We start from the raw sequence: 25,937 nt of genomic DNA on the forward strand, positions 1-25,937 counted from the left end.
CCTGTCTGGCTTCTGCCGTTTTTCCAAGGCAGTGTCTCCAGACTGCAACAAGAGAACTTTTTAATTTGAAGAAGGGATGATAAATTAGTACCTCAAATAAAGAGAACATGTGGAGCCGCGAAGTTTCACTTTGAAGTGAAACTACGCAGCCTTCAAACCAAGGCTGTGTGCCAGAAGATTCATATAATCAAGAGTCACAAGCCAGTCTATAAGAGGAAAGTCTTTTATAGCTTCACTTCTGAGAGATACAGAATTCGTGTTTGCCATTGCTGGCTCAAACATACTTATTGAGACACACTTGACAAGACAAGTTTCTGTCTATTTGGGTCTTCTTAGCATCAGAGACTTCATATTCTCTTGCCCTTCCTTCCATCACCCTAAACATCAAACACAGACATCCCAGTCCCTGGGAACAGTAGTACTTTTCAATACTCCTTTTCTGTTGACATTCTCATGCCCATCAGGACACAGAACCGAAACAAACTACTTGCTTTTTTGGCATCTTGCCTCCTGGTTTTCTCTGTATACTCCATCACAAGAGGAAGACAACATGTGAAACTCCACACCAGTTGATAATTCATAATTGATTGCCACAAGTATTGCTCTACTCATTGCATTGGGAAGGTTCCATTAGGCAGTGGTTAGGAGACCAGCTCTCATCATACAGCTGGAGGTAAGTCTCTTCATGTTCCTCCTGAGACCAGTTTCCTCCTCCAGTGTTTTTTTTTCATTGAATTTCATATTGAAGGATATGTAAATATATGGCTCCCCCTACTTTTGATGGGAAGTGTAAACATTCAGAAGATTTTGAGGTCACATGCTGAATTATTCCAATTGCTATGCATCCAGTCTAGAAAAGGTCCTGGCTCCCATTCAAATATGAAAGAAAGAATTAGTTCTTGGTGAAATAATTCTCAGAACAGTTGGAGAGAGCATCCACACCCACATCTTTTCCTTCCTCTCTGACTGTGCCTATTTATCTCTCCCTTTCCCTTGACAGTTAAGGTCTTCACAGGGATCTTACTGTCCAGTGCTGGTAGCTGCTGGACTATGGGCAGGTGGTTTTTGATGTCTGGTTCCATCTTTGACATTGTAACTCTGAGGACAGACCAAGCCTGTTACTGGGCAATCCAGGCCTCCTCCGCTGACAGTGTTCTCCATACTTGTTTTGAAGGGGGTTATTTTACATGTTTCTAGAGAAGTAAGTTTGGCAACAGGCAACAAATGTTTTCGACTCTAAGGAGTAAAATGTTGGGTTTGAGTAAATACAACTGTGCTGTCGCATTTGAATCCAATGAAGTTCTTCTCTGTCTGGTTCATCAACAGCAGGACTACTCTGTCATACTCCTACTTTATTTTTTCTTCTTTCTTTTGAAGGAAGCAAAAATTAATGTTTCTAAGTCAGGGCTATATAAACTGAATTTGAAAATAATGTCCATTTCAACAGCTGAAGGTCAAATGTGGAAGCAGAGGTTCATACTGGAGGTGTGGGCCAGTCTGGTCTCCCTGGCGGTGACACAGAGGGCTGGCTGCCTCGCAGGCATGCCAAGAATTCCCTTGGGACTTCCAGGCTGAAGTCTCACGTGAAGCATAAGAATGTGCTGTTCGAATGTGCTGTACACTGCCCCACTGCAGAAACATGCAGTATGTCAGCACCCCCAGATCATAGTTCAGTTTGTGTTCAGCAAGCTCACAGACCTTCTAAAACTTGTCTTGGTGAACAGAACGGGGCTTGTCAGGACAGACGTTAATGCACAGTTGCACCCTAAAAGACTTTATCAAAGAAGATGTCGGTGTGCAGAGTCTTTGATTCTCAGTTGCAATATTTTCATTATAATTTCCGTAATTTTTTTTTAGCTGTATGTGAGGAAATGGCTTATATTTCCTGGTCTTTCTGTACTCATAGAACTGTACTTTGAGGCCTCTCCTCTGATTGCCTTTGTTCTTTCTTAGTATACCAAGCCTTAAAGTGAAGGTACTTGAATGGGCACACAGAGACGACAGTTACTCAAGTGTGGCCAAGATTAGCAACAAATAAATCATTAATGTGTGGAAAACTTTAAAGAAAACTGCATGTATGTTTCTGGGTTTTTTAAGAGTTTGACTGAAGGAAACTGCATTTAAGTCGTCTGTTGTTGGCTGAAGGTGCATAAGTACAGAAATAATGTTGTTTGGGGACGAAAAAATTATGAGAAAACAAGAGGGCAAAAAAGATTTTGCGTTGGGACACCCATATTTTATGCTTGCTATTTCACATACATAAAAATGCAAAAGTATTTACACTAGGCAAATATACAAGCTTTACAAACATAAGTGGCAGTTACTTACATGTTTTCTCTTGCTTGTGTTTAAGTAGTGTTCACATTCCTTGAACATGATAAATGTATTCATCCCAGCACAGTGACCCAATGATGTTAAAAAGAGTCAGAAAAGTCCCTCCTCTCCCTTTCTATTAAATTGCTTTCCTCATTCCCTTTCTCCATCCATTCTGGTCTGGTTCACAGCCTTCTGGTTAAAGCTTTCCTACATGTATGTGTTTGTTTGATTTTCTCCATCAGAGATCTGCATTTAGTTTTCCCATTTCCTGAGAGTCTGTGCTGAATGTTGTGCTATTGTGTGCAGTGAATGGACTTGAGTAAAGCTGCTTCTCTCAGTTTTCTGCTACTCCATCACCTTCTCCAACTCTATTTTAAAAATAAAGGATCTGTAACCACATTTTCTAGTATGTCAGTGTCTGTGAGCTGGGCGCCTGTGGAGATAGCTAAGCTAGTAGATAAAAGAGGACAGGGAGTGACTTGCAAATATTCATCTGTTCTGGACTGCTCTGACCTGGTCTCCACCAGGTAAGCCAGCTCTAGAAATGCTTAGCTTTGAACACTGTGGATGTAAGCAGTTCTGTGCCACTTGCCCAAAGAGCTGGGTGTCTGTCTTGAACCCTTTATGTGTGGTAGTTTCTACCTGGTTTTCAGAACCCAGAGCAAGTTGAAATTGGAATCCACATGGCTGAGTCAACATGTATGTGTATGTGTGACCAGAAGCAAAACTTCTGCCAGCAAGAGGAGGAGATGGACAAGATATTTCGGTGCCTCCAGGATGAAGTGAAAGCTTTGTAAAGGGGTCTTACTCCACAAATCCAACTCTCCCCCTTTAGACTGGAGTTTTTAGACATAACTTAAGATTTGCTGACTAAAGAAAACACTTCTCTCTAAGAACCTAATAATGCTTTAATTGGCAAAGTAACACATCGCTGTTATTCATATTAATTCACAACTACATCACTGTAAGAAATACTGAATTACAATTCTGTATTGTAATTGTAATCTTGTTAGTCGTATTAGTATTTGTACAAAATCACTATAAACAATACTGATAAATTACTCAAAAGGCCTACTGAGTTACAATTCTACTTCCTTTCCTCCTGCAGTTGGTATTCAGGTGTAAGCATATCCTTCCTTACAAGTTTATGCCTTCTTACCCCACCTTCCCACAGCAAGCCTTTCAGGGACATGCCTGGTCAGGAGACCTCTGTTTTTTTCTTTTCCATGTTTTTACCATTCTTGGATGTTGGTTTCCGTGCCTACATTCCTCCCAAATATACAACCTGCTCTTAGTTTCTTTTTCATCATTGGTCCCAATTTTTTTACACTCAAAAGTTGGTGTTTCTGACACTATTACCCTGGCAATTTTTTCTCAATACAGTATTACTATTACAGTTGGCTAAACGAGGCAGCCAACCAGTTACCCTATGCTACATTTCTAATCACCTTAGCCTTCTATGATGAGATTTAGCTCAAAGGTCTGAAAGAGATCTGATGAGATTCTCTGAATGGTCTGACATGTTGTGCCTATATTGCATAAACCTTAAATTAGATTCTGTAAACCTCATTTCTAGACTCTGCCTAGACTCTGGACCTTTTAGAGATTAGTGGAATTAGGCATCATCCAAAACATGAGAAAGATCAGAAACTGAAAGTTTTCTCAGCAGACAGCTTTATCCTAAAATATCATTCTGGCGCAAGCACACTTTTCTTCATTTAACTGCATATTGTACAAATCAGGAGATTCATCTCCCCATTCTTACACTTTTGCAGGGGGTGGATAGCTGTATGTAAGCTGGTCACCTCCACCCACCTTTATGGTTGAGAGAAAGCAGAAGGTACTTTCTGAGAGACATGCAGTCGATTGGTTTAAATGCCAGTACTAGGATGGGGTGCATTGTGTCCTAGGTTTTACTGTTCCCTCCACTGACCAAAAAGGCTTCTCCTGCTCAAATCAAAATAACTGCTTAGGGTTGTCACCACTGGTGTTATGTTCCCAGAAATCTAATTTCCTCAAGACATAAATAGTTGTAATACTTTAAAATTGCATTGCCCACCACTAAATTTTAAACTGTGTTTTTTGCAGTCTAATTATTGACTGATATATGTCCGTTTAGTTTCCCTTCATCTTGATTGTGTGCCCATGGGTATAATTGTTTTTGGCAAAGTTTTAGAAGAATCCTAAACACATTTATTTTTTAACATTAACAAGCTTATAAGTCATAATGTTTGATACTGTAACTTCCCAGTAATGTAAAATTAAAAATTATGCCATGATCGTATCCTTCGAGAGAGGATAAGCATTCATAGATAGTGGAAGATAACAGAAAATGGTACCTGTGGCAAAAAGCTCCCAGAGTCATTCCATTTGCAGTCAAAAAGTAAAGAAGTGGAGATTATATAATAAGGAAAGCTCAAGTATAATCCAGAAGAGGTATATTGATGCTGGTCTCAAATGTGTTCCCATTATGTTCCCTACCTTTGGAGAATCTTCCAGATTTTTATCTTCATTATCTGAAGAATCTGTGTGCATAAAAGGATACAAAATGAGAAAATAATAAATAAAAAAAAGCTTCCTAAAATTGTGGAAGAAAACAATTGTGTCCCCACATTAGCTACTGGTATTGTTACAGCATGCAAATTAAAATGTTGTATGGTGGGTAGACAAACAATAGACCTTGAACTTCCATTTGAAATAAGCATTAGCAGCCTCCTTTTTTTTTTTTACGAGTGCACAAATATCTTCCCATAGTTCTGATTCATGCTCTATTTTCTCCTTAGCAACATTTTACCAAATTTAGAGTCACTCTGCTAATTAAAAAAAGAGAAATAAACTTATTGTTCTCTTTGTTTTTTTTCTGAGTAGGCGAAATTGAAAACTCACATGATCAAATTACTGTATCTGTCTGTTACTGTTAGGCTGGGATATACTGTTATTTACAGCACCAACAAAAACAAATCTCTAAAAGTTAAAAAAAGATCTCTGGAAGTTCAAAACTGACTGTTAGCAATAGCAAAACTACTTAGCACACTGCTCTTTAACGGGCACCTCCATCCTGCAGAGGAATATGTTAACACAGGCCGTACATCTGCATGGCATTCATAAAAATTAATAGAACTATTCCTAATTTCTGAAAAGGAACCGAGGGGAAAACTTTCTAAAATTAAGGATACTGAGAAAAAGATGCAAATTTCATCTGCAAATAATTTAATAAGAGAAAAAACCCACAGAGATAGTGAATTTGTGACCATCCAAATATTTAATTAAAAAATGGACCAACTATAGCAAGCTGCTGGAGTTTATAAAACTGCCTTGGTTTATTATTTCCTCTAAACAATAGCTTAAAAATAAAGCAGAATTCATAACATGACATTGAACACTGTTACATCCATGAAATAATTTCCTGAATAAAACACCTAACCTTTAAATAGCTCAGGGCATGTTTTCAGTTCTGTGGACCTCTTTTATCAGTATGAAAACCTTACCTCTTTCATTAAACATGAGAATTAAATATAATGTTGAAAAAAAGTATTTTTATTTATAAAAATAGTTAAGATACAGACATGAACATTCTCATGCAAACATATGAACATGTTTTAGGAACTTTGTATTACTGCTTGTCATAAGATCAAGAGCCTGCTGTACAAATATAACCAAAGGAGGACTTTGTCAGTGCTTGGTGCCTGCTCCATACCTTTTATTCATTTGGCTCCTGGGGAGGAATACAAATCTCAAAGCTGTGTTTTCAGGTAGTGTGAAGACAGAAGTGGATACCTGAGAAACATAACCCAAAAACCTCAGGTGTTGAGTAGGGGATTGCTTAGAGCCATAAGAAAAATGCTGAGCATGGCAGCATTGGTCCCTCTCTGTGTTTCACCTCCTTAAGTCAGCGCTAGAGGCAGCAACAGCAGCATCACTGCCTATTTAAGCAACAGCATAGCAGTTCAGAGCACCCATCCTGTTTTGGAGGCTTGTTTATGCCCCTTTCACCTCCCTTTCATGAGATGGTGTGCTCAAGCTATGAAGGAGACAGAAAGAGTGAAGGAACCATTTGAATCAGGTTGCCAGGAAGGGAGCAAGTGACACAGAGCCTGACTCTGTACCCTACAGCTGGGTTGCCTTGCTCTAAAGAGCAGTGCATGCGAAGTGCCCTGAATAAGTGTCTGTGGCTTACAGTAGCCACTGGACTTCAGTCATTCTCTCTTTTTCTGAAGAGAGAATGACCTGTGGGGCAAGCAAGTTTCAGAAGTAGTGACAAGAAATCCTTTTGTCCTTTCCCAGATCACTTACTAGACTGTGGGGCACTTTCAGCATTCAGAACCCTGGGTTTAGGTTGGGATGATGGCTGGTCTTCACAGTATTCCTAATTATTAAGTTACAGTTATAAAAGTCATACCACAGCATGCACAGCAACTCTGCTGTTCAGGTTTCTGAACAGGACTGTGGCTGCTGTGTTTCATGCAGGCACTTACTAAGTATAGTCTGAGCTGGCCTGCCTGTTGAAGTCCATCCAAGGATTTGCATGGAGTGGTGCATATTTTGTGATCCATTTATTTGCCACCCAGGCCAAGGTAGTTCTGGACAAGCACAAGAGATGTAACCAGAACCATCTACTTAAGCTAGGTCTGACTTCTACATCACAGTGCTTGGTTGCTAGAAAGTTATATGTGCCTCCAGAATAGGCAACCATTGAAGAGGAGAAGGCAGGAGTTTGGCTTATGATTTTGAACATGATATCTACATCTTTCTTTATGTCTACCCATAAATATTTCAAAATACAGCAATGATTTAGAGCATACATAGAAGGGTGTACTGTATTGTGACCTGGGACTTAGTCTGTGTCCCTAAAGAATCCAAACAGCTGCACTTCCATGACATATCTGTTGCATGTGTCAAAAAGATGTGTGAGATACTGCTTAGCGTGGAGCGGTAGTGTTTTGAAAATGTGGAGGAAATGAATGAAGTAGCCTTATATTTCTTGACACTGATCTCCAAGAACTGGAAAGCCACTCGTGGCTGCTTCTAAGCATAGATTAAAGAAGTTTCAACTACAAGTCCTAGATCTGATCCTGGTCTTTGCTTGAGCAATTCCCAGAGAGTCTACTAATCCAAGCTTATTGTGCTGTGCCAGGTATTCTAGCTGATATGTTTTAACTTTCGTTTTATGTGTGTTCTGGTTTGCAGGGTGGAAAGAAGAGTTACACAGGACCATGTGGAGGCAGAGACTGCAGTGGAGGATGTCAGTGTTTCCCTGAAAAAGGAAGCCGTGTAAGTAACATTTTTTTCCTTTAAAACATTCTTGATGGTACCAGTTTAATGCTGTTTGCTGTAGGTAGACTTCCATCAGACTGCTAAGATTATTAAAACAATTATTCTTTTTCAGGAAAAAGTTCCTGCTGTTTCATTTTACTTTCTCAAAAGCTTGTAGATTTGAAGAAATACTTTGTTATGAAATGTAGCCCAGGGACCTGATGGCCATGACAAGCTGATCAGATCAGAATTTTAGAGATGCTATGTTCTATAGCGTCATTGGATTCTGCACTAAATGGATATGCTAAATGAATATGGACAAAATAACAATAATGTTCTTGAAGTCTTTCTGATGAAATGTTATCTGTTGAAAAGATACCCTATGCATGCATGAGATACATGTATTTGATGATCTTCGAGGGCTTTTCCAACATAAATGATTCAACAATTCTGTGATTCTGTGTGATTTCCACTAAAGCAAGAAGAAACTAAAGCAAGAAGGAAAGCATGCAAAACCTGAAATCCCTGCTGGAAGGGAACTGCTTAGGACTTTGAGCATTACGTTGTGGCTGATAGTCTGTTCTTTGTTTTGAGGACTAGTGAGGAATGAGGCAGAGGAAAGGAGATGGGGTGGAGGGGATTAGCCACCTGCCATGAAGAGCTCTGAGAAATAGGGCAGTTCCTATGCTGTATGGCTGGGAGCCCTGGCTGGCAGGCTCCTTCTGTACAGCTTGGTCTTCTGCAGCTGAGACAGTGACTCAGCCTTTTCCATCCACCCATCTCTAAGAATAGGTCAGGCAAGAGATGTGGCAGCAGGTCATGTGCTTGTTGTTCTGCTATCAAAAACCTCATAAGATTTTTTAGTTCTCTGCCTTCCCTCTATGCAGCAGGCCATCAGTCCTCATTCCCATTGCATTCCTCAAGCTTGACTCCACGTCTGAGTGGAGAGAGAGGTGGTAGGAAAGTCACAGTGTAGGTGGGAGGAAAGGAACACTCTTGTTTACAGCAGAAGTCCTGGTGTCTCTATGCAAGTCAGATGATCCTGAGGTTATCATGCCATGAGGACTGTAATGGTTATACTCCCATCCCCTGACCATGAGCTGCTCATGATCTGCTTTCCATTACAATAACCCAATGGCAAAATGATGAAGCTGAGGACAAACAAGCTCTACCCCAAGATGCAGCTTCCCATGGGACTCCCTCCAGCTGTTACTGCCTTACCTTCATCATCCAGCACATGAAGTTTGGCAAGTGCCTCCTGCCACTTCCCAATTTTGACTCAAAGTCAAAACCTCATGCTGTAAGATACTCACTAGAGTTCATGAAAATATCTGTTGCAAAACTACCAACTTTTGTGACTGAAATATTTTTCATGTTACCTTCAATTTCAAGTTGCCAAGTCTGCAAGAAAAAAGAGGTAGTTAAACAGAAGTAACTGCATAGGTTAGAAAAGCTGAAAATGTAAAATTACCAGAGTAGGGAAGCAGTCGGGCGCCACTGACGAGAAGCTCCCTGGGAGTTACTTACCATCTAGACTGAGAGGTGAGGGCAGATTTTATGTACTTGCTCACCACTCTCACTCTTGGATTTATCTCAGGAAAGTAAGTAACCCCACTTACTAATCATGCTGGCCTCCCTTTAAATAGATACTCAAAAATAGAAAAGGAGTATGGTACAGAACATAAATTATATTTTGCTGCTTGTAGTTAATTGTTCAAGATGTGAAGAAGTATTGGGAAAAGGGATTTACAGAATTCTATAACACTTGAAAAATTGTATTTTACCTCCCTACAATGATACATCTCATTCTGACTTAGCATACACTGCCTGTATTTTCTGTCTGCTGATCTCTTCAGATGTCACAACCTCTGTTAAACATCTGGTTTAAGGAACAAGATTGGCCTTTAGAGTCTAGTCAGATTTGGCATAGCTTTTGGTCTCATGCTAATCCTCAATGGGAATATTTATTTTCACAAAACCTCTGTATAATCTGGCACGACACACGTTCTCTGTTCGAGGTGACTCATTACATGCACAATAGACATGTTGCATGTTTGCACTTGTAAGAGTGACTGAAGCAGTCTGTCAGAGCCTGCTGCTGCAGTGACTTTCCATCTTGGATGCTTCAGAGCTGTCACTTGCAGGACACCTGGAACTCAGTTGGGAGCAGCGCTGCCAAGGTCTGCAGCCTGCTGTCAGCCCTACCGTCCCCTGGAAATTCAGTCTGTTCATGACAGGTCTCTCAAAACCAGGCAAATAAAAGCACTTTCTTTGGATTCCTTCTACTGAATGCTCGTCAGCAGCTGTTGAGTGAAGAGAATTCATTGAAGTGGTAAATACAGTTGCAAACTATGAAAGGAGTAAAGGTCTGAAGAAATGCCTGCTCCTTATTTAAGTGTGCTTCTCCTTTATTCGCTGTCATTGATTCAGTTGCAGTCTTAAGACAGAGCATTTGAGTAAAGATGCTTATTAGTTGTCTTAATCCAATTACTTTTGTTTTTTAGAAAGGGGTTTTTGCAAAATATGCCCACTGATACCTCCTGGGGCTCTCTGCTAGAGGCAGAGAGACACTGTTGAGATGTGTGAGGATTCAGCTAGGTTTTGGTGATTTGTGTCAGGTCTTCAGGCGCCAGACAGCTGGAAGCCCTGTGCTTCTGTCTACATTGCTTTTGTTTCAGGACTGATAAGTGTAGACATGAAGACACAGGAAAGTTGAATTGTGCTTCACACGGGCAGTTTGTAGGGACAAAAGGCAACTTAGCAGAAATCAATGCACGCACTTAGCAGGCCTACTGGACAAAGATATGTGGTTTTAGCTTTTCCTCCATCCTATTTTGGCTGGGTTCAGCCCTGCAACTTTCCCTGGGCTCAGACACAGCTGAAATCCAGTAGGGACAGAAAAATAAAACAGCAGAAGTGACATCTGCCCACTGTAGTGGTCTGGGAGCTTCTGCAGCTAGGCAAAGGCAACAGCTAGCCCGCAACCTCCTGCTTCTCGCCTAAGCTGCTCCCAGTGTTCTGAGAACACCTGCAAACATTCCCAGGAGGAAAACTGGTCCTATTCAAATGTTAGAGAATCAGGACATTCCTGATAACCATGTTTGCAATTCACAGCAAATGCTGAGCTGTTGCTTGGAGAAGAGTCTCTGAACAAATATTTCTTGGGCCACACATGTTCCCACCTCCTGTCTTGCTTTTGAGTTCGCACCTTCAAAGTAGAAAGAGTAAAGGGAATTTCCTCCCTAAGTTGGTTTTTTGTTCCTAGTCTCTAATGACACTCTAGCCTTTGTTCTTTTTCACTGCAGCTTAGTTATTTTCCATTGTATTTACTGTTAACTGGTAACAAATATCCAATCTATCTAACCATACCTTGCAATTAGGCAGGTGGTTGGAGCTGAGGCTGCAGGAGCCAAGCTTGGGAATCACCCTCTGCCTCATTTCCCCTTCTCACAGCTGGCAAAAAGCTCAGTGACATTGCGGTGAGAATTGAAGCTCCTGAAGGAGTGTTCAAATCCACATGTAAAGAAAGCATGGTAGAAGCCTCAATGGAAGACACAGAGTGAAAAGGGAAAGACAACAGACTCATCTTCTCCCTAAGATGAGACAGATTCATCTTCTCATTTTCTTCTAAGACAACTTCTCCTAAATTGTTCTCCTAAGACAACAGACTTACCCTTTCCCTATGCTACATGTGGAGAACATAGTGTAAGGAGTACCCAGATGCCTGAGTAAGAGGGAAAAGAGTAAAGGGAAACACTGATACAGTACTGAAATTCTGTTTTGAATGAAACAGAAACACCGGATTAAAGGAACAAAAAAAACCCCCAAATTAAAAACATCTGTTTTCTTTCTTTTTCCTCTAGATTTTTATTGCAACTCCTAAAATCTTGATACTTATAGTCCTTTACAGACTCTGTATTGGTCAGGGAACAATATATGTGCCTTTAAAATTTGTTAAACATTAATGCACTTACATAGGAAATGATAACTCCTTTCAGTACAATGGCCAACTGTTTGACCTACTGAAGTTCATAATCAACCTCACTTCATAACCAACCTAGAAGGCTTTATAGAAAGTGGAAGTGAGTGGAAATCTTTTTGATCTTTCTGTAGAGTGAGAAAATGCACTCTTTTGAAATCTCTCTTTGTACTTTCTGAGTCAAGCGTCTGACAGTGCTCAAGCCGTTTAGCCATTGTTTTTACAAGGGGCTGGAATAATGGAAACTGAAATTAAAAGGCAGCTTTTTGTCCCCCCATAAAGGCCATCTTTGGGAATGCCTGAACATTCCTTTTTAACAAAGACTGGCATGAGGGCTCAGTAGAACTCCCTTACAGATATCTGTTATGTTGCTTTCACTAATGCAGTGGCCATGGGTAAGCTATTACCAGTTCATCTATAATTACTCCTGTCTGCTTTTGGATGCCATACAGTTGGGAAGTCTAGTGTCTGATATTCACTTACAAGCATTTTCCATAGAAGTTTAAATCTTAACACATGGGCTAGATCTAGATTTTTTCATCATAATTTAAAAATAAAAAAAAACCCACACCAACAAAATATTACACATAAATACCTAAATTCTGTTATTATATCTTAGGGAGATGTTTAAATCCAATAAAATAATTTTATCAACTGTTAGTGTAATTCTTGTGCATCACAATTAACTGGCTTCTAAGCTGGTATAATGGCAGTAGCTCCTTCTATCTCTTTGTTAGTGTAAGCTGATATATCTGATGAAATCTTTTTATATACCCTTTTTTATGCAAAATTAGAACATAAGAAGAATCTTCTCAAACTGGACCAGTGGCCCACTATTCTGTTCCCAACTGTGGCAGTAAGAGATGCTGTTTATGGGGAGCACAGAGTTCTGGCAGCTTTCTGCAGTCCATTTCACTTATACCAAGATAACCCAATCTATATGTTCCTTTAGTATCTGTGTTTTTCCCTGAATTTGTCTAATCGTTTTTTGAAGCTGCTGTAACTGTGTGTCTTCACAACCTCTAGTGGCACAAAGGAGTTCACTACTCAAATTAATGTCAGTCATGTCTCAAATTATATAAATTATATAAATCACTGTCTGACCTGTTCTACACAAATCTCCCTTTGGTTTCATTGAGTACATCCTGTTTCTAGTACTGTAAGACTTGGAGCAGTTCTGTGTTTATGTTGCTCACTGCTTCCCTAATTTTGTAATTCTCAGTTTTATTCCCTCTCATTTTTTTCCTGTCCAAAAGGACAAATCCCTGCCTTTTTAAGTTCTCTTTTGAAGGCAACATTCCAACCCTTAGTCCCTTTATTCTACTCTCTCTTCTGCAAGAGACCAGAAGTGTACACAGAGCACAGGATTATGGATGCACTAAGCAAATTGACACCCATCGTTTTCTTCTCAGTATCATTCCTGATGTTCCCCAACACTGAAGCCTTTCTGCCCACCCAGTTTAGTGGGGTCCTTCTGGATCTCCCAGCATGGGAGATCACCAGATCTCCCCATTCCTCATCACCAGCATCACATTTATCAACCTAAGAGAGATTAGTATCATCTATAGACTCCAGTGTTTCACAGTTCAGTCTCTTCTGCAGATGACTGTTGAAATCTTTGCTAAAACCAGTTAGAGCACACGTCTGAGAGGACCCGTTGCTGTTGTCTTCATTTTGAAATATGACCATCAGGTACTATTCTTTTCTTCCTAACAAAGAACGGTTTATCAAAATAGTCTTGAGAATCCAAATATATTACGATCACTAAGGCTTGCTTTACCCGGCATATCCTTGTGCTCAGTTACTGTATTCTTTAAGGTGCACTACTGCCTTGCTAAGCAGGAAAGTCAAATAAACTGGCCCACAGTTCACAGGGTCTCCTCTTGAGCCTCTTTTCCATATGGAAGCTTGGTTGGCACCAGCCCACTGGTGCAGTGGCAGTTTGTAATGTTGGGTTACACACTTTGGCCAGCAGTTCTGCAGTTTCATACTTGAGTTCCTTCAGAAGTTACAGATGAATGCCCCCACTCCTGTTCACTTAGTAACGGCTGCCTTACCTATTTTATCTACTTCCTTTATATTTACCTTTAGTTAATCTGTCTCAAGGAATAACTTGGATCTGGGACCTTCTCAAACACCTTCAGCAGTAAAGACCTATGCAGAGAAGTCACTAAGTGTCTCTGCTCTGACCTTATCATCCCTGAGTGCTCCTTATAAGCCCTTGGCATCACGTGTACTGCTATTTCCCTTGATGGCTTCTTGTTTTTCTTTAAACATCTTTTTACTGTCAGCTTGATTGTCTTCTGCAAAATTTTCTCATTCAGTTTTAGCCGTCCTAGTTGCCATTTACTCTTAATCTGTTTCTTATGGGCTTTCCTGTTCGTTTTAGCAGTTTTTTAAATACCAACCCTTTTGCCTACAATAGCCTCCTTAGCTTTTTTTATGAGCTATGCAGGGCTTTTATTGAACCATTTTACTTTCTTTTTGATATGTGACACATAGTTTACCAGGATTTTTAATACAGTGTTTTTGAAAAGCCTCCAGGTTGCTTTAGGCTTCTTGCCTTTTTGACTGCTTTTTTAGGCTTTTACTATTTTTGTGATTTTTATGAATTTCCCCTTCTTGAAATTGGATATCTGTGTGATGTATTTGTTTGGCTTACTCCATCCCACTACACTACCAGCAATAAGTTCAGTTTTACTGTGAAACTCTTGCAGAGCAGTTCTCCCAGTAGTACCTCTTAAAGCAGGTCCTGTGCAGCACTAAACACAGAGACTAAACCCAGAGCAGCATCCTGTCTTATGTGTCCAAGGGTTTACTGCTCTAAGAAAAAGTCAGTTGCTGTGTCCAAAACTTTTACCTCCTTATCACATCTGGATGAGGCATTGTGCCTGACATTATGCTGGTAGTTGGAATTGGCCAATATTGCTACCTGACCTAGTTTTGCAGCTTCTCTAATTTCGCTAAGTATTTAATTATTGATGTCTTTAGCAGGGGAATCCTAAATGCAAACCAAGTCCTACTTTTCTGTTATTTCCACCCACAAGGATTTCCTAATGTGCCCCTCTACCCCAAGTATTTTTTTTCTGTAACCCTTTGTTGTAGTCTTCGCATACAGTGCTGTTGCCCTGGCTGTGATTTTCTATCACTCCTGTAAAGCAGACAGACTAGTATAGTAACTCTGTATGCCACTGATTATCCTCCTTTAACCAGCATGAGATGCCTGTTATATCAGGGTTGTCATTTATTACCAAGTAGTATAATTCCATAATCCTGTTTTGTAGATCTTATAGCATTGCTGTAGAAGCATTTACAACTTTTGACCATTCATTTCCTCCCTTACCTTCTCAGGAATGTATTGAGCATTAGCCATTTCTCACTCACAAGTTCATTCAGTCTGAACCAGGTGCTCCATGGCTGTCAGTCTTCTCCTGTTTCTAGTTTAACTGTTTCTCTGTGAACTTTTTAATTCTTAGTAGTAACAGCCTTGTTCCGTTTTGTATGGAACAAGTCTAGTCCGTTCCTCCTATGCAGGTCTCTCTTGTTCCACGGAATTGGCAAGGACTTCAGTCTCCCACACAGCTGCCTTGAGTTAATCCCTAGGACATCCCTGTTCTGCTCTCTCGCCAGTGGTATAATATAGATTGTGTCCACTGGTCCCTCCCTTGTACCAGACTACTAAGACTTCTACCAGATTATAATCAACTAGAGATTTGAGTTTATCAGAGATTTGATCCCTTGTTCCAAGCTGATTATCCACCTTCCCTCTGACTGACTACCCCTAAATACTTATTAGATCAACATCAAGGTTTTGTGGGGGTTTTTTTTTGATGATGGCCATGTGAGGGAAGCCACAGCAGAGACTGGACTGCTCCACCACATTCTGGCAGGCCTTGTGGACCTGTTTTCCTCCAGCTCAGCCTGTCTTTCCTCTAGAGAACAAATCAGGACTTCTGCTAGGGCCAGGGGCTGCATATGCAAAACCTGCCTCTGGGATCAGCAATAACACAACTGGCACTGTCTTTGCAACAAACCAAGAGGTCTCTGCTCTGATGCTTATCTTCTGCCTGCATCCTGAGCTTGCAATTTGTTAGCTCTTGAAAGTTTGTATTAGTATAACTTCTCGTTTGAGAGATGATAGGCATTAGTTTTCCCTTTTCCTGCTCTACCCATATTAAACTTAGTAGCAGCAAGGAAGATCTGCCCTCACTGAGATGTACCTGGGAGTCATGAGGAGAAGGCAAGCTGACCTAAACATCTCTATACAGGCTGATGCAATTTCCTTCATTTAAGGATCCACCATGACAGCTCATATGGCCTTCAGACATCTGCAGGAAGCCACTCAGCAAACATCCAAACATGAACCCACCACCAGAAGAAACCCCACTGATCACACAAGCCAAAATCTCACAAAGCTTATGTACCTTCCAGAGGCCTGCCCTTGCTTGTCTTTCTCTTTTGATTCTTACCTTCCCAAAGCAGAAATGGTTTGGAAAATGTCCTATTTGCTCTCCAGTTTTTGCCATATACAAAACTTCAGGAGTGAACTTGATCATATATCTTTTATAGTATTGTCAGAATCTGCAGCAGAATGGATATAAGTACCAAAAAAGGGTGCTTCAAAATTTCACATTGCTTCGTATACCAAGGTTAACTGTGGAAATTTCTAGGAAGAAGAGCTGCCCTCAGAGGGGAGGTATTTGGGGGAGGTATTTGTAATGGCAAGAGATTTAAAAGTAAAACACCTATGGTACTAATGATCATTATGCATGGACAGGAAGGCACCTTTCGTTATTTCAGTGGTGTGATCAAGTCTGGTATGGTACTAGAGGTTTAATTTTCTTTTTTTCTCCGGTCATGATAATAGTGGAGAGCAGCTCCAAGGATGGCAAAAGACAGGAAAGGAAAAGTGTTACCATAAAACACTTAAACAGTATGAAGCTAAATTCTGCTTGCAGATACACGAGTACAGTTTTCTTTTACACACGTGTTTGAGGGTAGTTTCAAATGCATGCTTTCATTTAAGTTTATTCTTTCAAAACACAGCCTTACAAGATCTTTCCAGCATACATGAATCCTGCAAGTCCTGATATTGTTCCATAGGCATCTAAATCTGGGGCATAAAGCTTAATCGTGTGAACTGTTAGCAGTAAATAGGCTCGTAATCTTTTGAGTTTGCTACCAAAGGCAGGCAGGGTACCCTGTTTGCTTGATAGAACTTGAACTCGTGTCAGTCAGAAGCTTGATACCTACTTTGTCATCTAATGTTTTATTTAATGAAAATTGCTTAGCCTGGGCTACGTTGACTATTGACCAACCATGCAGTGGGATAGTTGTGTTGGTTGCTAATTCCTGTTCTTTAGTACATTTGTCTTGACATTTTTTTAAGTGAAATATGCATGTTTTCTTTTTTTCTTAAACTCTGTTTATACATGTTTAATCAACATCAGAGATCTTTTTGAACTGGTGGATGGAGGTTAGATAACTTTCCCATGAGCAAGAAGCATGGGATCCTCCTTTCATATATGCATTCTACACAAAATCTGACATTTGGGAAATCAGGGAAAGGTCTTCCTCAGAACCTATTTCAAATAAAAAATGTAAAATATATTAAAAATCTATTAAAATATATTTAAAAAGCAGGGTATTTTGTTGAAGGTACATGCCACATCACATTTTCATTTGTAAATGTTCAGAATATTATAAAGAATATTTAAAACATAAAATAAACTCAAATGGAGACTTTATTTAAATCAAACAAAATATGCACACTGACCAAAAATTATTTTTTTACTCCTTCTTATTCTTTTGCAGAACATTTCTACTTCAACCAGATGTGAAACATTGTTTGATTCCATAAGTAACCTATAGAAATTGTATTTATTTGTAATCTAAAGGACTACAGTGTTGTTAAGCCCATCCCATGCTAACAATTTGCACTCCCCATATTTTGCTCCAGCCCTGAAAGCAAAATTCCTCCAAACCCTTTTCAAATAAATCATACAGGAGAAAAAGAATGATACTTGACTGGAAGGTAGTCAAAAGGACACATTCACCTTTTATTTCCATATTCAGCTTAATCTTTTTAAACTTCCCTGGATTGATATATGTTATCTCCAGCAAAGTAAGTGCAGGTAAGCAGCATTCACAAGATACCGTGCCTTCTCGCTACAGCCTGAGCTTAAATGTGTGCAGATACTTCTACAAGCTTGTATAAAAAACCTTTACAATCTCAGCTGGTGTGACAGGAGAACAATTCAACAGCATTGGGCAAAGCTCAAGAATTAGTGTAATCAATCAAAATGAATACTAAGGTTGTAGTTTAAACAAACTTATGACCGAAGTAAATATGCTGGATTAACTCTTTGTAATGTAGATTCAGCTCTTCTGTTTGAAATTACACTGTAATGCCTTTTGCATTACTTATGTATTCTATTGATTTATGGGCTTGTTACACTCTAAGAAAACAAATCTTATGGCAGTTTGCTAATAAACTGAGAAGGTATTTCACTGGTATTTTAGGAATTTATTTTGAGGGCAACATTTTTAAGAGGGCATTTGGCCATCTGCGTATCACAAATTTGATTGAGAGATGGAGAAAAAAAGCAAGAGAAGTCACAGTAAGCAATCAAGAACCACTTTATTGCAGAAGATCAAACAAGACTTAAAATTTAACTCTAGAAAATTTAACTGTAGTGAAGAAATAATAGAAAGGAAACTTGTTGGAGATGGGTAGTGCAAAGTTAACTTGGGTCACAATAGTCAATGCTGGGATAAGAACCCTTTGGATGTACTTAACAACCATTTAAAAAATTGCCACACCTTTTTTCTTGAACAGCATTTTTTCCCCTTCCTGTCTTCCTACAAAATCCTGAAAGTATATTTTTCCTTATTTAGAAAATAAGCACCTGCAGTTAAGCAATTTTCTGGCTTATCTGTAACCTCTCCTCTCATTCTGGTCAATAGTGTCTGCATAGCACAGAATGTTCTCATGTATCATTGATCTTTTTGTTTGGTTTTCACATATAAATTACACTTCGTTACAGAAATGAAATGCACTGTCAGGATTGTTTTTGGACAAATGTGCTGTCCATTTGGTTAGACCTTCAGGTTTTGACTTCTAGCAGTCAGACAGTGCAACTACTGCACAAAAATATTCTTGATGCTTTTGGCCAAGTTTTGCAATTTCTGTTTACTGTGAGCAGGAGTTTAAAGAAAGAGCAGTGAGTGGATGATAGTTTTGCTCTGTGACTGGGTAGCTCACACAGGCATCCAAGAGGGATAATCCGGGTCATCCTTTAGCGCTTAAGTTATACTCTAGAGATTGTAAATGTTTCTCATGACATATGTCTGAGGCTTTACAAATTTCTCAAATGGTGCTTGTTTCTATTTTCTGTACTTTTGTCACATGGGAGCAAGTAACATTGACCCATTTTCCTTTTGTCTGCTTTGGTAAGTACCAAACTATTAGTGGAATCCTTTGAGTCTGACCTGGAGAGACCAGGAATGTGGGAATGGGCAGGCTGTCATCACGAACAGTATCTGCCGAGGCAGACTGAGCCTGTTCTCAGCATTTTCTTACTGACACTTAAGAGAACGAATGTCCCCTATTTACCTCAGTTTGTACATAATTTCCATGTACTTTTCGATGTGAACTGGACTGTTGAAGTATACTTAAGTGCTACCATTACACTGATCTGGGAAAGGATGACAAGTGTTAAAATATCTTACAATTAGATATTAAATTTGGGAGCATGTAGAAAGAAGATCTTGAAGGATAGATGCCTGTATTTTAGGCACAGAGAACAGCTCTAGACGATGAATAAGCTGCAAGCCCAAACAAGTAAAACATTTGTTAAGCATTTTTTCTCCCACAGGCTAAAATTATTTTTCTATGAAAAGATTGTATTAGTCTATCAGATTCCTTTCTGTCTACTGCTGTCATAGATGCTCAACAAAGAAAAGCACTTTGAGTTTTTTGTGTGTTTGGTTTTGGTTTTTTTTTCAGTATGGATCATGGTTTTCAATGAAATTCTGTGTCTAACTATTGCTTATCTTATTAGCAAAACTAATTTTTGCAAATACAGTATTATTGGTTAAATAGATACTGTAAACCCTTATTAACTTTTTTAAAAGCAGGTTTATTTGTCCCTAAAGTTGTTGGAAACGCATAGTATAGGTGTAAAAGCAAAAAAGAAAGTTGTGCTCACTATTCTCCCCAGCACACATGTTGTTTCACTCCATTCATGGTATAGCAACCTATATAGTCTTCTGTCCAGTCAAATAAAGACCTGGATATTCTGTATTATTTTCTTCTGATCTAAATAATCCTTCTTCCCTATAAACCATCCTTTGGCTGTTTCTCAGTTTCTAGATGCCCTACTTCTCTCTTTCTTTGATGACCTTTCTGTTATCCACTCCCAAGCATGCAACATCTTCTCATTTTCCATTTCACCAATGGTTTTGTGTTAAATGTTTTCCACAAGGGACTTCCTTTCTTGATAGTCTGGAAGAGGAATGAGAGAAGCTGGTTCTGTGAGATGAGCTCTCCCTCCTATAATGCAGGATGGTATGGTCTTCACAGCTGTCAGGGCTTGTCTGTGTTAAGATGTAAACTCCTTGGGCAGGAGCTGTTTGCTGTTTGCGTGTGGTTCTTTGTGCCAAGAGCATTGCTAGCACTTCCAGGGTTATGGCAGAGGTGGCATCATGCAGAGGGGCAGTGACAGCTTTTTTCCAGCAGACAGGGACTCCAACAGCAAAGGGCCCAAAGGCACCACATTATGCTGTGGGTGTTGGACCCATATATGTTCATTATTCCAGTATTTAATAAGGGTATGCATTGGCATGCAGATTTATGGGAAAAATGTTTTTTCCGCAGGAAACTCTTCAGTTCAAATATGACTGTGCTGCTACTGCAGAATTTCCCTTACCACTGTGAGACTAACTCCCTTTCCATCACAGAGCACAGATGTGCTTGGCACAGATGTGCAGTGTAACACCATCTTGCACCCTTTTCACAGCTTTTATTTTACTCCATTTTTATTTGCTAGGGACTTTGCACCATAGGACTGTTCCCCCACCATCAGTGTGCCTGGCAGACAGGATAGGCTACGTTGCATGAGGCCAATTTTGTCCTTCTTCAACTTCTCCTCATAGAGCAGGACTGCAGGTTACAGAAGGGATGGGCTCCCCCTGTGTGACGGGGAAGTTTCTGTTGCTGTCCCCTGCAGCTTCTCATCCCTAGCCCCTGCCTTCAGAGAAGAAGCAGAGGTAATGTGCAAACTGAGGACAGATGCATTTGTTTTTTTTGTTGTTACGATGCCTCACAAACCAAACTGCAGAGTTTCACTCTGCTAACTCGTACCTGGTGCTGCCAGCAAGGTCTTGAGTGCACTGCATGGCCACAGGCACGTACAACTGCTTAGGACTGCCTGAGTCACAGCTCCCTGTACAGGTCCTCCCTCTTCTTCTCAGCTGGCTTCTTTCTTTCAAACAGTTGCAGAGTTGGTTTTGCTAAATGACATAAGGTTATAATAAATCAAGTGAGAAGATTTGTGTTGTGCTTCCTACTGTATGGGAGAGGTCCATATGGTTTAATTACTTCCTCTGTGCGTCAGATATATGTATATAAAATCTCTGAAGCCATGTAACTGCCAAGATCCTATGGTGTGGTTTGAAACATCCATGCAGTGAACTCTCAAATGCTGTAGATGTGCTATGAAATATAAATGTAAAATAGAAGTCATTTTATCCAGTTAAACAACAGTATTAAAATTAGAGAAATCAATGGAGAGATCCAGATTTCAGCAGAATGGAGAAGGGGGAAAGGACCAGAAAACTTTCTCAAGGCTGAATAGAGTTTTATCATCAAGGGAGATGGGAGAAAAATATTATACCCCCCAGAGAAACAGCAGAGCAACCTGAGGACAAAAACCATGTCAAAGAAAGCCACCTAGTGAATTGTAAAGCCATTTGAAAAGTGTCATCACAAAATATACCTGCTGGTACAGCTTTGGCCACCAGACAAAATTCTGCTTAAAAAATTAACTGTCCCTGTGCTTTCAGGCAAAAATGCAGAGGAGAGTAAGTAGACCATGTAGACCTGTAAATCTAAGATCATGGGTGGGTCCATGCACAGAGCCGCAGTCAGTGTCTCAGCAGGGAGCTGCTCACGCCTGCATCTGTAGAGCTATTTTCTCAGGGCCTGACAGGCATGTAGTGACATATTTTCAATCTGGCACAATGGCTCGAGCATCTCTTGAGAAGGGGAATGGTATGTATTGGAGTGGTGATGTTAAGGGTGCAGGGCACCTCTGTGGGATCAAGCATGTCCAGGGCCTGATCTGCAATGGTAACCTTAGTTAAGTGCACTGGAGAACAGGCTTGCTTCTCCTGCAAGCTGCCATCCTTCTGTGTCATGTCTCTAAAGCTGCCTGAGCTATTCCAGATGCATGGGAAGTGGAGAATAGGTTTGTTGGAGTTACTGGATCCATTACTACCATCAAGACAAGGAAGATGTGGTTCCTTCATGAGAAAGCACCCATGGGAAGAATCAAGGTGTCCTCAGACTACTCCTGAAAGTGACCCTGACACTGCCCCAAGGTACCAACACTGACAACTTAGCAGGACCCTTCAGCCCATGCCCCACTGAGGTATGTGGTGTGCAGAACGAGAAACATGCAGAGGGGTAGGGGTCCTCCCCCTTAGGGGACAAGACCCTCCTAAACCCTGCATCTCCCTCCTCAGCATATCCAGTCCTCGCTGGAGGGACACATGACCCTGTTACCACAGGAGTATTCCCCTGTCTAGTAAAGTGCATGTATAGCCATCAAAGATACTCACTGCTGTCACAGTAGTAGTTTTATTAAGTAATGTTTTCTACTAGCTAATTGTATCAGTCATATATACATTTAATCAGCAAAAATCCTCTACATATGTTCTGCCTTTCAGCATGTGCTGCCTAAGCATGACAGTTTGTCCCCTTATGTTTACCAAAACTAAATAAACACTAAATACCATTCTCAATAAGTACACTTTTAAAAAAAGGTTATTTTTAACTGCTTCAACAGCCCCAACACCCTGGTATAAATATACACATGGTATTGTCTGCTGAGTCTGTGGCTTAGTGCATTTACACAGCTGCAGTATGGGCTGCTGTTTACTCTCCCCCTCACAGGCATTGTGTTCTGCCTTTTCCGTGTAAGGATTTTCCTTCTCTATCTGTACTTAGTCCTAGACAGAGAACTGTCCCGATTTATATGTCATGTAACTTAAGAGACTTCAAATATGTTTTGCATAGTGTAAAGCAGAACACCAACTGGCTGAATAAACCCTCCTGCAATGAGTCATAATTGTAAAGCTAAATGTGTTCCTGCCTCTGTGTTCTAAATCAACAGGAGTCCTTTTCATTTTTGTGGGATAAACATACTTCTCTGTCATGTATTTACAGTCACTGGAACACTTGCAGCCACTTGTGAATGCTTTACTTCAAGGAGAGATTTTTCACACTGAGATTTTTCAAATCCTGATTCTCTAAACCAAATTCTGTCGAAGATCTTGAGAAGTGTATGCAGTTAGAGGCTGCATATCTGTTATCCATACCCAGTGGAGTACAGTTTTGTTTTCAATTCAATTAAAAGCGTTCCCATAATGAAATTCAATACCTAGTATTAGTTTATAATTGTTCATCTATTCCTGCAACATCTTTATTCAAACATCTACCACAGTTTTCAGAAAGATTGGTCAGCATTTTTTGTCTCTATTCTTGTCATGAGTTGAAATACAGGTCAAACTTAAGCTTATCCTCAAAATTCCCTCGGTGCGAAAGCAAGTCATTCCTAGGTTCTTGTAACCTCTTTCAGTTAACCTGCATCTTTAAGCAAGTACATGATACCTTTTATGCCTGTGTTACAAATGAGTCCCTTAAGCTGCAGGCACATATAAAAGTTGTGGGAGCTATCCCACCCCAGCTGTGTGTTTGCCGAACAGACCGCACCAATTGCCAACAGACACAATTTGGTTGAAGACCTGCAGAAAGGACATTTTTAGTTTGATCATTTGTTTTTGTGGCTGCTGGTCTGATTAGCTTTCAGAATTGAAATTTGGCAAGAAGTAAGCTTTGGCTTTTAAGAGCTAGCTAAGCATCTAAGAATTCACGAGAGGCTTGAAGTGTGTTTTGTAAGGAAGCAGAAGCATCACAGGCAAATTATATTGTATTTGACCAGGGGAAGACCCAGGTGTTTTAAATCAAAGCTGCAGGAGTAACGAAGACATTCCAAAGGGTCCAGGAGGGAAATGCTTAAGCTTCCAGCTTAGCCTTCTGTGAGAACCTTTCAGTTTCATGTAATGGAAATAGGAAATAGCCATCTTTGCTTAAATTTAACTGTCAGGGGAGAATTGAGATAAAACCATCTGCAGATATTAATCTACTGCTCTCTAAAGTAAAATAGCATTGAGACTTCCTTCTTAGAAGTGCCTACTTCCATGGACGCAAAACTTTTGGCGTAATCACAGAATAAGCAGAAGTTTCCTTGAGTTGGTTAGCATGGGCTGGAAGAGGGTGGTAGTCAAAAAGGAAAATTACAGGAGTATACATAGTGATGTGTAAACAAACCAAAAGGCAAGTCTTTCAAACAAAACACTAATGTTTAGATACTAAAGTGTCATGAGGTAAACTGAGACAAAGCAAAGAAAACCTCAGCTACCAACTGCTATTAAGAACTAGTGATTGGGGGGAAAAAAATTTCATTTTGTCTTATAAAAAGTATTTTTTTCCTGGAGGGGGGAAATGTTGCACAACCTGTAAACACTCCAGGATGCAGAAGCATTGGCCAGCTGATGACTGATGAATTTCATTTACTTCCTATCTGCCTTCTGAATATTTGGGCAGATGAAATTGCTGAGAATAAATGCAGATGGGGGTTGTGAAACAATCCCCTGCTTTGTTCAGCACCCTGAAACTTAGTCCAGTTTGGTCTGTGGCCAGTGCATGTGCCTTTGTATGATACCATGGTGCTTGTAATGCTCCGCTGGTTTTTACCAGCTTGACAGTTGTGCTCCTCTGGATTCTCTTACAGCCAGAGTCAGATGTGTCCCTGAAATGATGTAATCTCCTCTGTTGCTGTCAGTGTGATATGTGTTTTTCTGTTTTGTGGCTGATGAATATGGAGCCAGAATAATATGGACTGCACATTCGCTTTCTGTTATGTGCAACTGTGTGTGTTCCTGTTGCCACTTCAGAATGATGTTACTTTTATCTGTATAATACAAGATCATTTTCTGTGTTCTGCTCATCTCCTTTTGGTTGGGGTATTACATGTCTCAACTAGATGCCTAGGGATAACTCCCTTGCACTTTTTCCTCCAAGGTTTTAAACTGAATCTTTAGGATGCAAAATCGGTGTCTCTTCATCTTCAAAGTGGTTAAGCTGGGGGTTACCTGAGCTTTTGTTAGGGCTCTTTTAATGGAGAACTCTGAACAAAATTCCTTCCTTGGGTGAAAACTAAACAAATATAGAAATTAGAAATTCGAACAGTGCATTTGTTTAAGCTTCTCAAGGGGAATTTACCCCATCTTACTCCTTCAGTTTGACTGAATATCTTTCAATTAAGGTAGTAGTCCCCCATCTATTCTTCAGCTGCTCTCCAAATCTTCCTCAAAAGAGGCAGCAGTCAGCAGCGCCCTGGTAGTGCTGGACTTGATCTTGGATAGAAGCACAAATTCACTTACAAAATCCTGACCTGCTTGTCAGTCATTAGTCATGTGTAGTATATCTCTTGTGCAATCCAGAATCATGTACAAAAAAGTATAAAATTACAACTATTCCAACTGTTATTCTCTTTATGCATTATTCTGTACTGAAACTTCAGCCATCTGCATCCCCATTTGACTATGAAGTACCTCTTTCACCAATTGCACATTTTTGTTTATTTGTTTTCAAAAACTTGGTCCCTTCTTGTGCTGGCATTCTGAGTTCCCATCTTCCTGTCCTCTGAGTCGCCATCTTCCTGTGCCACCAGGGCCCATCCTTCCTCTCTGACTTTCATTACCAACCATTTTATGGTAGTGAAAACTTGCTTCTTGTTTCTTAGACACCTCCAGCTGGCAACTTACACTGACCTCTTCATCCAGCAGCTCTCTCCCTGGATGTGCTCCAGGCTGCTCCCTGCATGTGGCCAGGGTATGCCTCAGACACAGCCACATGGGATGCTCCATCTTCACAGAGCCTGGTCCTGCAAAAGAGCTGTGAGAGGTTGGGCACACTCAGAAGCAAACATGGGACCTTCCCACATTCCATCCAACTGAAAGTAAAAAGCTTTGCTGAGTGTATGCAGCTTTACAAAGGTCTGTAACTTGCCCAAGTTTCAGATGAAGGTCAGAAGTTGCTTTG

The 25,937-nt window shown here is 40.2% G+C and overlaps 1 protein-coding gene across 3 annotated transcripts in view; it reads left to right on the forward strand.

Moving 5' to 3' along the window:
- COL4A2 (collagen type IV alpha 2 chain) overlaps positions 1-25,937 on the forward strand; it is a 143,878-nt gene that overhangs the window by 34,835 nt on the left and 83,106 nt on the right. For all 3 annotated transcript variants that reach the window (XM_032680321.1, XM_032680319.1, XM_032680322.1), the window contains one exon: positions 7,504-7,587. In XM_032680321.1, coding sequence (XP_032536212.1) covers positions 7,504-7,587 — 84 coding nt within the window. The remainder of the gene's footprint in view (positions 1-7,503; positions 7,588-25,937) is intronic.

The sequence above is a fragment of the Chiroxiphia lanceolata genome, chromosome 2 (assembly GCF_009829145.1).
Source record: "Chiroxiphia lanceolata isolate bChiLan1 chromosome 2, bChiLan1.pri, whole genome shotgun sequence".
NCBI lineage: Eukaryota > Metazoa > Chordata > Aves > Passeriformes > Pipridae > Chiroxiphia > Chiroxiphia lanceolata.